General features: G+C 45.9%; 1 protein-coding gene across 12 annotated transcripts in view; it reads left to right on the top strand.

Annotated features, from left to right (window-relative positions):
• nav2a (neuron navigator 2a) overlaps positions 1 to 14549 on the top strand; it is a 1224858-nt gene that overhangs the window by 1103597 nt on the left and 106712 nt on the right. For all 12 annotated transcript variants that reach the window (XM_072466710.1, XM_072466713.1, XM_072466705.1 and 9 more), the window contains 2 exons: positions 6307 to 6467; positions 7169 to 7357. In XM_072466710.1, coding sequence (XP_072322811.1) covers positions 6307 to 6467; positions 7169 to 7357 — 350 coding nt within the window. The remainder of the gene's footprint in view (positions 1 to 6306; positions 6468 to 7168; positions 7358 to 14549) is intronic.

Raw genomic sequence — 14549 nt, 5'->3', positions numbered from 1 at the left:
GCAAGTCCCAGTATGTAGGTGTTATTCTTCTCCCGATTCTCATCTGAATTTCTGCGTTTGCTCATCCCTCCCTGAAAGTGTTGCTGTCGGCTGTGTTATGTGGTCATGCGCATGGTACCAATCTAAGTGCCTCTTTGAGTCTGGCCGGTGAGTTTTCGATTCTTTGTTCATTGGAAGTCATGCACAGTTCTGGCCTTAATTGAAGATCCGAATAATGGGGGGTTTTGTTGGAAATTGGGCAAGGTAGACGTTTTTGCCTTCCTGACCCAGAGGCACTGACATTAATTACAGTGTTGCGATTTTTCTTTTGTCTGACAAGGAGTCATCCAGACTCGAAACGTTAGCTCCCTTCTCTCTCCACAGATGCTGTCAGACCTGCTGAGATTGTTCAACATTTTCCATTTTGGTTTTTGTTGTTTGCTTTGTTTCTGTGCCATATCAAGCATTCATTTACCCACCACTCCATGCCCATTGTTTATTTGTAAGTTAATGGTTTTTAATGCTTCTAGTGTGTGAGTGACAGTCAGCCTTATACTTGCACAAAGCCAAACAATCAATTGTCAGGCATGACACTGGCGAAAGAACATAAAACTGACGTGTGTCCGTTACATGAGGCAGAAACCCTGGCCCGGTATTGAAGGTGAGGGAGCAGAAGTGAGGTCTTATTGTCCCTGGATGTCCTGTCAAATTTAGCGGCTTGACCTGATTAATATTTCACAGCTGCCGCTGGCCAAATCGAGTGGCTGGCTGGCTCTTCGAAGGGTAGGTTTGCAATGCCAGGCAGCCAGGGAGCGAAGAGCACGGAGGGTGGGAAGAGATGAGGCGTGTGAGGAAGCAGGGGGGCTGGGATGAGGCTGGTGGGAAGGGCGGAGAGATTGTGGATCAAGTAGTTGATGCGAGCTCCAGGAACTGGGTGAACTCGGAGGCGTACAATGGGAGGGGAGCCACTGAATGGCCAAATCCCACTGCCGCCGCTATTTTGCCCATGGCAGGGGCAAACGCATGCAATACAGGAAGCCCAGCAGCTTTAGCTGCACAGGCTGGCGTTGGACAAGGAGAGAAGTTCCTTTGTGGATGCTCTGGACCAATCTAATGCACCCTCCCTTCACAGGGTAATTCCCCTTTAACGCCCCTCATTTTTAACCCTCCCCACCACCCCTGGACTTAAGTCCAATATTATTCCTCACTTCTTTGTGGGGATTGTTTGTAGTCCCAGCAGTGGCCACTACTGTCTTCTGACTCTACTGAGACTCCAGAGATTCCGGCTAATTTGATTTTCCGGTAGCTGTCTAGGGTACGACTTGCTCCCTGATGGGGGAAAAAGTCCCATTCTCAACTAATTAAAGCCCCTCCAGCATAATATCACTGCGAGCAGCCTGACTTCTGGTTACTAAATTGCCAACGGACTTTTGGGTAAACTTTTTGACAATTAAAATCTGAATGAATGAGGCTCCACACTTGTAAAAGTTAATTCTTCGTGCCAGAGAAATTGTTTGGTAATAATTAGGGCATGTCAAACCATTAAATGTGTACATTCCCTGGAATGGGCAAGCCCTAACTGTAACTGGCAAGTTGATAGGTATTTATTTCAGGTAAGCATAGAAACCGCACATCATTCAGTGTACTTCCTGGGTGAATTTCTCCATACATTAATTAACGGTCCGTACTATTAGCCCCATGGTTATTTTTACTGAAAATGTGGCTCATTGTATTTTACATAGAGTAAATGGAGATGCATATTTTTTTAAAGGAACAATAGAATAAGAAAATGATTTCACAACTTAAGCTGCATTATGCATCACGAAACAGCTTTGAAATGCAGCATGCTGACAATCTCTCCACCAGTTGAAATGAATGGTAAAGGCTAACAAAATCCAATCATTTTAAGGCAATGTAAATTGTTAAACTGTGTTTCTTGTGCATGGAAGACATGGGACTCCACCATCGTGCTTTCTAATTCTGGTGACTGTTTTCATTTCCGTATGCATGCTGCATGACGCAAAATCTGGAATATTTGTGCATCCACTGAACGATTGTTTTCTACTGTTTTGAGCAGTTTGTCATGCTTTACAACACCAACTTGCATTTATTTAGCGCCTTTAGCATTGTTAAACATCCCAGAATACTTTACAAGAGCATTATCCAACAACATGTGGCACCAAGTCAGATATCAGGCGATATCAGAACAGGTGACCAATCGGTTTGCTGAAGAGTTAAGATTTTATGTAGGATCAGGGAGGCACGGTGGCGCAGTGGGTAGCACTGCTGCCTCACGGCACCCAGGACCCAGGTTCAACCCCGGCCCCAGGTCACTGTCTGTGTGGTGTTTGCACATTCTCCCCGCGTCTATGTGGGTCTCACCCCTACAACCCAAGGATGTGCAGGTGGATTGAGCATGCTAAATTGCTCCTTAATTGTAAAAATAATTTAAAAAAAGATTTTATGGAGCAGCTTGAAAGAGACAGAGAGATTTAGGCAAGTAATACCAGAGTGTTGGGGCTTTGGCAGCTGACATTTGTCTGCCAGAGATGGAGCAATTACAATTGCAACTGCGCAAGAGGCGAGTGTATAAAGGCTGCTGAATGCGAGCAGCGTCTCTGCCTTTGTTACGGTGAACTGTACAGAAATATCTACATTTGAAATATCACGTATGATATTCCTTTCTTCGCCCCTCTCATCCACTCACTCCCGATATTAACAAACTAAGCTTTGTACCTTTAGAACTCTTGGGCTATCAATTCAGCTCCTTTGGCTGCACTGGTTACCATTTTGGTCAGGACCAATTAAGAAACATCCTCGACCCACATTAATAGCAGGCATTAAGCCATTAACATGTAAAGGGCCCAATACCTGCTCCTGCTTCCTCTTGCAACCCCGGTTTGTGCCCGGGGAAGCCAGCACCGATGCTTTATTGCCTCTGGGAAAACCAACAACAAGCAGCATGGAATGGACGAAAGGCTTCATGCTCTCCTTAATCGCACCATCCCGAGCTCTCCGACCTGATTCCCGATACTCGATCCCACCCCCAAACCCCTGGATCTCGCCCTTGCTGACAACTCACCTGACAGCCCAACACTGCAGACCCTCATGATCTTCTTTATCAAATGTCCCAGACTGCCTAATTGGAGCGTGGCTGTTCACACTCTGGACATGAGGCGCTTAAGAATTCGACACTTTTGAATTCTAGGCCCTGATGATTCATAGACATAGACATAGAAAATACAGCACAGAACAGGCCCTTCGGCCCACGATGTTGTGCCGAACCTTTGTCCTAGATTAATCATAGATTATCATTGAATTTACAGTGCAGAAGGAGGCCATTCGGCCCTTTGAGTCTGCACCGGCTCTTGGAAAGAGCATCCTACCCAAACTCAACACCTTCACCCAACACCAAGGGCAATTTGGACATTAAGGGCAATTTATCATTGGCCAATTCACATTACCCGCACATCTTTGGATTGTGGGAGGAAACCGGAGCACCCGGAGGAAACCCACGCAGACACGGGGAGGACGTGCAGACTCCGCACAGACAATGACCCAAGCCGGAATCGAACCTGGGACCCTGGAGCTGTGAAGCAATTGTGCTATCCACAATGCTACCGTGCTGCCCTTGAGAACAAATAAATCTACACTATATCATTTAACCGTAATCCATGTACCTATCCAATAGCTGCTTGAAGGTCCCTAATGTTTCCGACTCAACTACTTCCACAGGCAGTGCATTCCATGCCCCCACTACTCTCTGGGTAAAGAACCTACCTCTGATATCCCTCCTATATCTTCCACCTTTCACCTTAAATTTATGTCCCCTTGTAATGGTTTGTTCCACCCGGGGAAAAAGTCGGCCTGGGTTTTGGGCTCATGAGAACTTTTCAGCACAATTCTAAAAGCCGATCATCGCATTTTATTTTGGTTGCTTTATATTCTCTCTGTACTCCTCATCCAGCTGAAATAGGAAGTTGAAAACTGGCTCTCTGATTGACTCCTGGAAGTGTGAAAGAGCCTAACTTCTCCTCAACAACACCTCTTAACATCCCAGAGTAAGACTTGGCACTACTGCGGTGAGGAATTTTGGCCTTCTTTGCTGTGGTGCCTGTATTGGTGCACCAACCCTCGCTGCAGAAATTTCATTTGAACATCAACTCCCAAAAACTAAGCACTTTTGGTATTTCTTTCAATCCGCTCTTCTGTCGGAGCACAGGAACTGAAGCAGGGCATTTAACTCATTTGAGATTGCTGCAACATTCAATTATACCTCGATAGATCTGTGACCAGCTCCATCGCTGGCTCACAATGGCGGGGCCATGCTCCAAGGCCTCCACAACCTGTGAAATTGCCAAACAAAAGTACCATTGGGTTGGGAAGGCACTGTAAATTCAAATTTTTAGCAAAACAACTAAATCGTTTGCATTCCCGAGTCCACGAGGTCATGAACATTCAGCCCTTTAGTAGCTGATTCACATTTCTCCATTTCATGCACAATTGTACACTCTGTGTTTGAAATGTTCAGATATTTATCGAACATGGTATAGAACATAAGGCGTTTATGCTCTCTGTTAGCTGAAAAAAGTATTTTGGAACTTGGATTAAGAGGAAAGTATTCTCTTAATTCTATATCTATAAACAACTGTCAAATAAATTGCATTTGTTAGACAGGGATGAACGAATTAAACTGCTCATTGCAGTGTTTAATTATTATCCAAAAATTATTGAATTAGTTATTCCTGAACTATGATTGAGGGCTGAATTGCTGTGTGCTTTTATTGCTCTGAGATGTGCTTTATCATTGCACTGTAAGTTCTGAAGAACTGTTTGATTTATAGTAGTGTGTTCCAGAAAAGATCCATTCGCCACATTATACTGATATGAGTTATTTGCTGCAATCATAGAATCCCTCCAATGCAAAAGGAAGCCATTCGGCCCTTTGAGTCTGTACCGACCCTCCGAAAGAGTACCCAATCCCCTGCCCTGCCCCCATAACCCCAGCTAACCTTCGGACACTAAGGGGCAATTTAGCATGGCCAATCCACCTAACCCCCGCATCGTTGGACTGTGGGAGGAAATCGGAGCCTCCGGAGGAAACCCACTTAGACACGGGGCTGGTTTAGCACACTGGGCTAAATCGCTGGCTTTGAAAGCAGACCAAGGCAGGCCAGCAGCACGGTTCAATTCCCGTACCAGCCTCCCCGAACAGGCGCCGGAATGTGGTGACTAGGGGCTTTTCACAGTAACTTCATTTGAAGCCGACTTGTGACAAGCTATTTTCATTTTCACGTGCAGACTCCACCCGGACAGTCACCCAAGGTTGGAATCAAACCTGGGTCCTTCGCAGCATTGCTAACCACTGTGCCGCCAATCAAAAGCTAATTCACTGCCTTGCTCTCTCTTCATTTCCTTGCATCTACCCCTGTTTGATTAGGAAATAAATTCTTTTTAAAAATAAATTTAGAGTACCCAATTCATTTTTTCCAATTAAGGGGCAATTTAGCGTGGCCAATTGCACATCTTTGGGTTGTAGGGGCGAAACCCACGCAAACACAGGGAGAATGTCAAACTCCACACAGACAGTGACCCAGAGCCGGGATCGAACCTGGGACCTCGGCGCCGTGAGATTGCAGTGTACAGTGCTATCACTGTGCCACAGGAAATAAATTCTGAGGCGGTGTCAACGAAGCAAAACTATCCAGTGCTATGTGGCATATTGCCATTGTTCGTAGCCCTGGGATATACTCTGCAGTGAAAATGAGCCAGAATATCCTGGAGTAGTGCTTTTGGCCACAAGCACCGCATGTTTTGCTATTGTGTACCCCGATTCTCCATTACCAAATTCAAACAGGAAGAATTGCTGGAGAACTCATTACAATATGTAGCAATGGTGATTTGGAAGTGGCCCATTCAATGACCAATGTACTAATCCCATGACACTCAAGGATACAAAGCCAAGACAATGCAATAATCTCTCACTATGTTCTTACCATGCTTTGTTAAATGTGGCCGTTTATCCAAAATCAAATGTTAAATCCGAAGTAATTAAAGCGATTCAGTCTTTTGTCCCTTCCAAATGTCAAATGGAACACTGGTAAAATAAAATATCTTGGGATTGAACAGAATCTGCAGGTTATTTAGAAGAAACTTTGCTGCTGCAAAATATCTAATTACGTTTGCACCAGTATCTCTTGTCCACACCATTTGCTGGATTAGTTTGTTATTAAAAATGGGAACTGGAATGAACCACCTGCAGGAATATAGCAGTTCATGTCCTCGTCTGAGTGCACGATGTTATGAAAATGATTGATGTTTCCACAGGTACACTCCTTCAGCTCAGCTGAGAAGCAATGATGAGACCAAAGAGTGGCTGCGTTCGCACTCTGCAGTTGGACTGCAGGAGAATATCAACAATTCACCATTTTCACCAGGATCCAGCATCACGTCACCCTCTGGAACAAGGTTTAACTTTTCCCAGCTAGGTGAGGTGTCAACCTAAAAAATAATGACTTGCCCATTTTGGCTTTAATGTCATTTTAGTGCCGTGCCACTAAATATTGGCAGTGAAGTGCTAAATTCCTGATAACCTACATGTCTGCGGAGTTAGCTGAAAGGCTCATCCTACTATACATGTGGAACCAACTTGAAAGGAATCGCTTTCCTCCCTAATCTTCTCCCTTAGCCACATTATTTCCTGAAGCAGCTGACTTGCTGCAGTTCAACAAGGTAACAGATGCTAGAACAGATAAGCTACTCGAGCTTCGAGTATAAAATTATATTTGTGCAGAGGGCTCTTCTATTAGAACATTTGCTCTGGCACCCTGGACGTAAACCAGTGGAATTGTATAATCTGTTTCAACTGTTACCATTCCATAATCTTCAAAGGATTCAGAAGTAAGGATTGAGAGAGCAATATGATTGAAGAAGGAAAACCCATTATGTTGAATATTAGATATAGATCTATTATTATGCATCTAGATGGTACACCTTTCATATTAAAAAGTTTCTACAATGAGAAGAAAATCTCAACCTTATTGCTTTCCACATTTGACAATCCAGTTTTTGAGCAGGGATTTAAAATTCAGCAACTTCTAATCAGTGTTAGATTGGGAACAGTCCTTTGATGGGACACAGTCTCATTCTGATTTTGCTGTGTATCACAAAAGGACCTTCTTTTCAACAGCCAGTCCAACTACGGCTGCCCAGATGAGCCTCTCAAATCCCAGCATGCTGCGTTGTCACAGTGTGTCCACTCAGGATGGGTCATACGATCCGTACAGTGATTCCAGATTACGGAACAGCTCCATGTCTTTGGATGAGAAGCACAGGACAATGAGTCGCTCTGGATCATTCCGGGATGGATTTGAGGAAGGTTAGGAATGACTGCACTGTATTCTACATATAGTACTAAACTTTCGCCACAATAATGGCCTTAAAACGCACACAAATGTCAACACATGCTTTGTTGAAATCTATAATTCGGAAGAAACCGCTTTACCTAAAGAGTGTTAAGAATGTAGAACCTTCTACCAATGAGAGTGATTGAAGCAGAGTATAAGTGTGTTTAAGGGTGGGGAAGAGTAGGAAACGATAGGCAGTGAGTGGGCACTGGTGAACTGAGGTACTGGTAGAGACAAGTCACCATTGTAATAGCACACGTGCATTAAAAATCACTTTGTCCACCCATACAGATCCTCCACGATGCCATGCCATGGCGCCATGCTCCCCAAACACCCACGCAAACTCGGCGTTTCATCCCTGTGCAATGTGAGAATGACAGTGCCATGTCTCTCCCAATTCCCATGATGACAGAGTGGTAAAGCTGCACCCCTGCTGGCACAGTCCAACCCACAATCCCCTTCCATGGAAGGTTCATCATCCCGCACCCCCCAACATCAACACTCATCCCTCTCATGTCGGCCAATATTCTCTAGTTATGAGGATGCCAAGGGCTGAAAACCTGTAAAGAGTGTGCATCTCGTTAGTAAGTGGAGAAAAACACCGACACCCCTGAGCTCGGAGGAGGAAGTAGCAGCTGAGATTTGTCATTCAGCTTCCCTAGGCCTCAAGTTAGGCCCGTTCATTGACAGGTCGCATTCAGCTCGCTGTCAGGGAGAACATTTTGCGGAGGAAAAAGGAGCATTGCTCTGTCCTCACTGCAAGTCATCATCATTCCCCTGCAGCGTGCAGCCAATATCTTGAGTGCTGTTACTAATGCCTGGTCAGCTCTCAACAGTGACTAAGAGACTGGACCAGATGCCATGACATTTTAAAGTTTTAATGCGGCGCGGAAAGACCAATTTGTTCCAGGGCTGATAATATAGGGAACAGGGCTCAGTTATTTTATAAACAAACTTTATTAAAACAAAGGTAAGAAAACAATATTTAAACTAAAGTTCAGCTCTAACACTAACAGATTACATGACGTTTCTCAATCTTAACACACTTGGTCCCATTAAGCAACACTTTACATGAACATGCAGCTCTCGTTCCACTTACACAAATAGGCAAAGGCAATACTTGCATTAAACGAAGCAATTTTTCTCCTGTTAGGGACATTTGTTCAGAACCCTTTTCCAAAGATTGTCTTGGTGGCCACTTGCTGGCACGGTAGCAAAAGTGGATAGCACTGTGGCTTCACAGCGCCAGGGTCCCAGGTTCGATTCCCCACTGGGTCACTGTCTGTGCGGAGTCTGCACGTTCTCCCCTTGTCTATGTGGGTTTCCTCCAGGTGCTCCGGTTTCCTCCCACCATCCAAAGTCATGCAGGTTAGGTGGATTGGCCATGATAAATTGCCCTTAGTGACCAAAAAAAAAGGTTAGGAGGGGTTATTGGGTTACAGGGATAGGGTGGAAGTGAGGGCTTAAGTGGGTCGGTGCAGATTCGATGGGCCGAATGGTCTCCTTCTGCACTGTATGTTCTATGTTTTTCACGACCTCTCTGGTCAATTTAAACAGCCTACTGCCTGTAGCTGTTCAGAACGGTATTCTTTCTCTCTCTCTGACCTCCTCAAACAAAGGTTCTCTCCTGGTGTCCAGACTTGAATTCATTATCGTTTTCTTGGATTTCCCACTCGCGTTTCTACAAAATAACAGAGCTATGCCATTCATATGCAACTAACCTTCCATTAACAACAAATAGATCATCAGATTCTGTGTTGGGCGAATAGCTTGTCAAACAAGGTTGTCCCAAAGGACAATGGATCTTGAGTAGATCATTTGGCTGAACCGGGGCATCCTGTGTATTCCCATTAACGTGGTTAAGTCTGAATGGGACAAGGTAACTCAGGCTGTGGGTGTACCCCTCTGACACTGCTGCTAGCAGTCTTTTCCTTCAGTCAGTTTAATCCCTAAATTGCCTGCTACATTTTGGACCCCATTTCTGGACCCATGTTCCTAATAAATCCCTATCTTAACAAGCGCCCTGCCCAAGAATGTATTCACCATCATGATGACCTCTCACAGGCACCACAGTAGTGAACAGATGTCAGACCCCATAGTGGGAGGGGTTTTCACACACTAGTCCTGGTTGTTACCAAATTAAACGGCTATGACGGCATCCCTAGCTCTGCACCCCATGCGTGCCTTGACCATCACCTGAGGTCCTTCCTCCCCCCTCCTCCACAGGTTGCCCCTCACCGCGCTCCCATTATCCAAGGAGATGTGCCGCTCCTCCATCTCCTCCTGGCCAAGCTGTGCGCCCCCACCTGCAGTGGCAGGTTACGCAAAGCACAGCAGACCGGTGTGATGCAGGACATGCTCTGGGGGGGGGGGGGGGGGGGGTGCTGCCTTGGAGGGCTCCCCCTGACCGGTCCGCTCACCAGAACCGCAGCTTGAACAGTCTTGTTCGACCAGTCTACACGTTGATGCATTAGCCTAGTTGTGGTGCGTCTCAATGGGTGTTTGTGGCCTCTGCACGGGCGTCCTCAGCTACCGCCTGAGTGGGGAGCCTTTGTCCCCAAGGAGTGATCCCTCCAGCTGCTGCTCTCCCTCAAAAACGGCTGGGATCTGCAAGCGCCCCGAGATGTAACTATCATGGCCAATCCCCGGAAACGGGCACGCACCTGCATGATGGGCATTGCGTGGTCACAGGCGATCTGGACATTGAGAGAATGGCACCCCTTGTTCTTAACAAATGGTGTCCCACGTCACCATAGGAAGCGCAGAACCACCTGGGTGCAGTTGATGACACCCTGCTCCATGGGCATGCTTGCGATGCGGGTGAAGGCCATGGTCCTGGCTCACTTCATCCTGGTCCAAGTTGATGTACATGCTGGGCCCTCACAAATAGCACATCTGTGACCTCACCTTTGCACTTGTGTGCAGCTGACTGGGAGATCCCGCACAGGTCACTGGTACAGCCCTGATACAAGCCACTGGCATAGACGTTCAGAGCGGCAGTGACTTTCAAGTCCACAGGTAATGGGTGACCTCCCAGTCTATATGCCGCCAACTCTTGGCATCACCCGGCACAGGTGGCCCACATTGCCCTGGGACCGACGCATTCTTCTCCAGCATTGGACTTCTGACTGGAACGAAGGAGGTTGAGAGGCGACCTGATAGAGGTCTACAAAATTATGAGGGGCATAGACAGAGTGGATAGTCAGAGGCTTTTCCCCGGGGTAGAGGGGTCAATTACTAGGGGGCATAGGTTTAAGGTGAGAGGGGCAAGGTTTAGAGTAGATGTACGAGGCAAGTTTTTTACGCAGAGGGGAGTGGGTGCCTGGAACTCGCTACCGGAGGAGGTAGTGGAAGCAGGGACGATAGTGACATTTAAGGGGCATCTTGACAAATACATGAATAGGATGGGAATAGAAGGATACGGACCCAGGAAGTGTAGAAGATTGTAGTTTAGTCGGGCAGCATGGTCGGCACGGGCTTGGAGGGCCAAAGGGCCTGTTCCTGTGCTGTACATTTCTTTGTTCTTTGTTCTCTGGAGGTAGGAAGTTCCACAGTGGAATATCCGTAGCCAATAGTGTCTCCTCCAAGGCTCCGCCATCTGTGGCCCTGCTCCCGGGGGATTAACGGGCCCTGCCTCCCCCTCCTTTACAGGACACTTGCTTCGCCGTATGCAGCCACATGTCGATTCTGCATCTGCTCGATTGCAATCAGAAGAATTGCCAGTTCTACTGGCACCATGATTCTCCCCAATCCAAAACTGAGTGGAAGAGGACACTAAAGCGAGCAACCAGGAGTCCTGAAAATGCCCTGATGCATAGTCCTCTCAAGACCCGGGGCATCCACCCATGAGTGTCCCCATATGTGAGCGCCTTTCCGACGAGCTTCACTCTGTCCCGTGTCATACAATAGCCTGTTCACCACAATTGCCGTTCTCAACTCCGCCAGCAATGAAGTGCCTCCACCTTTGAGAGCCTCAGCAGGCCATGTGACTCCCCCACTGGTGAGGAGTGAGGGAGGTTGAGTGAATTTAATGGACCGGCATTCTGATCTCACGGGGGAAGCAACTGTATCATCCATCATCTCCTGAACGGGATGCCTAATGAGCGACTTCACCATAATGTCTTGCATTGGGGGCCACATCTCCGCCACCTCTCTACTATAATGTCATGGAGATTAATGCTCGGGGTCTAGGCTTCCAAAGGGTTAACAATCGGGCACCAATTAGTGGCAGACTCATACGTTGCACTGTTGACTAAATTTCTTTCATTTTTACGGTATGTGAGCTTCACTGGTGAGGCCAATGTTTGCTGCCCATCTCTAATTGCCCCATGGTGCTGAGTTGCCTTCTTGAACCGCTGCAGTCGATGTGGTGTAGGTACACCCACCGTGCTATCAGGGAGGGAGATCCAGGATATTGACCCAATGACAGCGAGATATTTCTAAGTCAGGATAATGAGTGACATTGAGGGGAACCTCCAGGTGGTGGGGTTCCCAGGTACCTGCTGCCCTTGTCCTTCTTGACGCTAGTGGTCATGGGTTTGGAAGGTACTGCCGAAGGAGCCTTGGTGAGTTTCTGGAGTGTATCTTGTAGATGGTACACATGGCTGCTACTGTGCAATGGTGGAGGGAGTGAATATTTGTGGAAGGAATGCTAATCAAGCAGACTGCTTTTCTAGTTTTCACTCTCTGCAGCTAGCACTCGGGACAGATTACAGTTTTGAGGCTTGTTTTTATACTCTCAGCCTCTCCTGTTTCAGGAACCAGTCTTAACCAGTTAATAACTGCCCGAATTAACTCCCCTGGCCTGTCCCACCAGGAGACCCGGTTAGATCCCTTTCCTAAGGCCTGAAAAACTTAAATGTCACCCTTCAATTACCAGCAATTTGTGTTAGATTTTAAGAAGAATAAAGATTAAGATTTATTCTCTTTAACTCCCTGAAACTTGTCTGTTCGGCTACTCTGGAAACTAAGGAATTTTGGAAAACCACGAACAGTGCATTCACTATCTCTGCAGCGACCTCTTTCAGAGCCCGAGGATGTAGGCCATCAGGTCCGAGGGATTTGGCAAATTTTTGCTCTTAAATTTCGTCAACACTGTATCTGTGTTGAGAATAACTACATTAAGTTCCTGGTCTATTTTTAACCCTGACTATGCTCGATTTCTGTTATGTAATTTGTGTCTTCTTACAGTGTAGGCGTAAACAAAGTATTTGTTCAATGTCTCTGCCGTTTCCTCATTTCCCGTAATGCTGTTTCCTGTCACAGCCTATAGGGAACCAACATTAACTTTGCCTACTCTCCTAAAAATTCTTACAATCTCCTTTTATATTCCTGGCTAGTTTACACTCATTCTATTTTTTTCCCTGTTTGATGACTTTTTGGTAGCCCTCTGCTGGTTTCTAAAATGCTCTAATCCTCCCAAACCGATGTAATAAAATTAATACTCAGCACCAAAACATTCAGCTTGAAGATATCGAAATTAAACAATATCACTTTTGATGATCAATTGCATAATAGTGCTAACCTATAGGGTGGGATTTACCGGCTGTTCACATTGGCGGATATTCTGGTCCCACGCTGGCGGGCAGGTTTCCCGATGACGAGGGGTGCAGTCAGCAGGAAATCTCGCTGATAACGGCGGGACCAGGAAATCCCGCTGGCGGGCCGCCTCCGCCGCTGGGTTGGTCGGTAAATCCCGCCCATTTTCTTGTATATATGTAAGCATAAGTGTATGGGCGGGAATATCCGGCCTCTCCATGTTTTTCCCGGTGGCGGCGCGCCATTCGCTGGCGGCAGGATTCTCCACTCCCTCTCCCCAGAGAATTCCGACGCCAGCAAATGGCTGGATAATTCCAGCTCATGCTTATGCGTATTTACATTTTGCCCTTGACTCGGATTTTCATAAACTGGGAGTGCCAGACACAATCGAATTCAGGGTTGAATTTATCTGGAGCCAACAGACGCTTTGAAGCTTTAGAACATAAGAAATAGAAACATGATGATCACCCACAAATTGGCACATGATATTTGTATATTTACTATATAGTGTATTGGATCAGCTGTGACTGCGTACTGAACAATGGCATTAACGGCGAGTAGCATTTGGCAATTTTACGATAAAACTACATTTACAGTCACTTTCAGCCACAGTCATCAGTCACCACTACCAGGCACATGGACAATTTAATGTGGTATTGTCTTTTTGATCCTGCTTTACAAAGTTTCTTCCTTTGTTTATCACACATTGGTTGTTTCTAGGCTTGCTAAAAGAGTATGACCGGCTGGTTAACTATGCCGGGCAGTTCTAACATGAGGTGGTTTGAACTGGCCAAATAGTTTCTTTATGTTGACACCAGCAAACGTTCGAAAAATATCAAGAACTGTTATTGCAACATTTTCACAACCATTCGCACTGTGTCAACTGAAACCATTGAATGGATTTTTAACCTTGACATCAAATTCTAACTGCTTCCCCAGCCACATGAATAACAAATTCAGGATAAAGTAACTCATAATTCTATTTTTCCTGTCTCCTAAATCTAAAAATGGTTTGCTAAACTTTCTTTCCTGAAGATCGTTTGTCATTTATGTTGAGACTGGGATTTATTTGATTTGCATACATGTCGTGACACATTGGTTACTGTAAACCACCCCGCGTGTTTACCCTGTTGTGGTGATACTATCTTACACAACAGATGAACGTTGCTCAAATAAGAAATGGCATAATCTGCCAGAAAGATGAGAGTTTTTACAGACTTTACATTCTCCATAAACCTTGGTACTGCAGCCAAGTTTGTTATGTTCTGAAGAAAACCTAGGCGGAGCACGCATGTTAAAACGTTGCCATGATTTTACAGACTGACAGAAGTAATTGCATGTGGTCCTCTAACTTTGGGTCATATAAAATCCCATGACATCCCAGGTTGTTTTTCATAAGCTACGAGTTAAAGTTGCCTGTGTCATCAGCAATGTTTGCTTTCTCTCTGTAGGAGCAGGTTAGATAAATCAGACCATAGCACATCAAACGTTTATTTTAATTGCCCTTTCCAGTTGTCTGAAGTTGCATTTTTAGGTTACCTCGGTGACTAAGATGCCAGAACCAGTGAAGGAACCTCTAGAAAATGTCTCGAGACTGCCCGCTTTGAGACAAGCATGTGCCAGAAA

This window comes from Scyliorhinus torazame, chromosome 10, assembly GCF_047496885.1.
Source record: "Scyliorhinus torazame isolate Kashiwa2021f chromosome 10, sScyTor2.1, whole genome shotgun sequence".
In the NCBI taxonomy this organism is placed as follows: Eukaryota; Metazoa; Chordata; class Chondrichthyes; order Carcharhiniformes; family Scyliorhinidae; genus Scyliorhinus; species Scyliorhinus torazame.
This window is presented reverse-complemented; position numbering and strand designations above follow the sequence as displayed.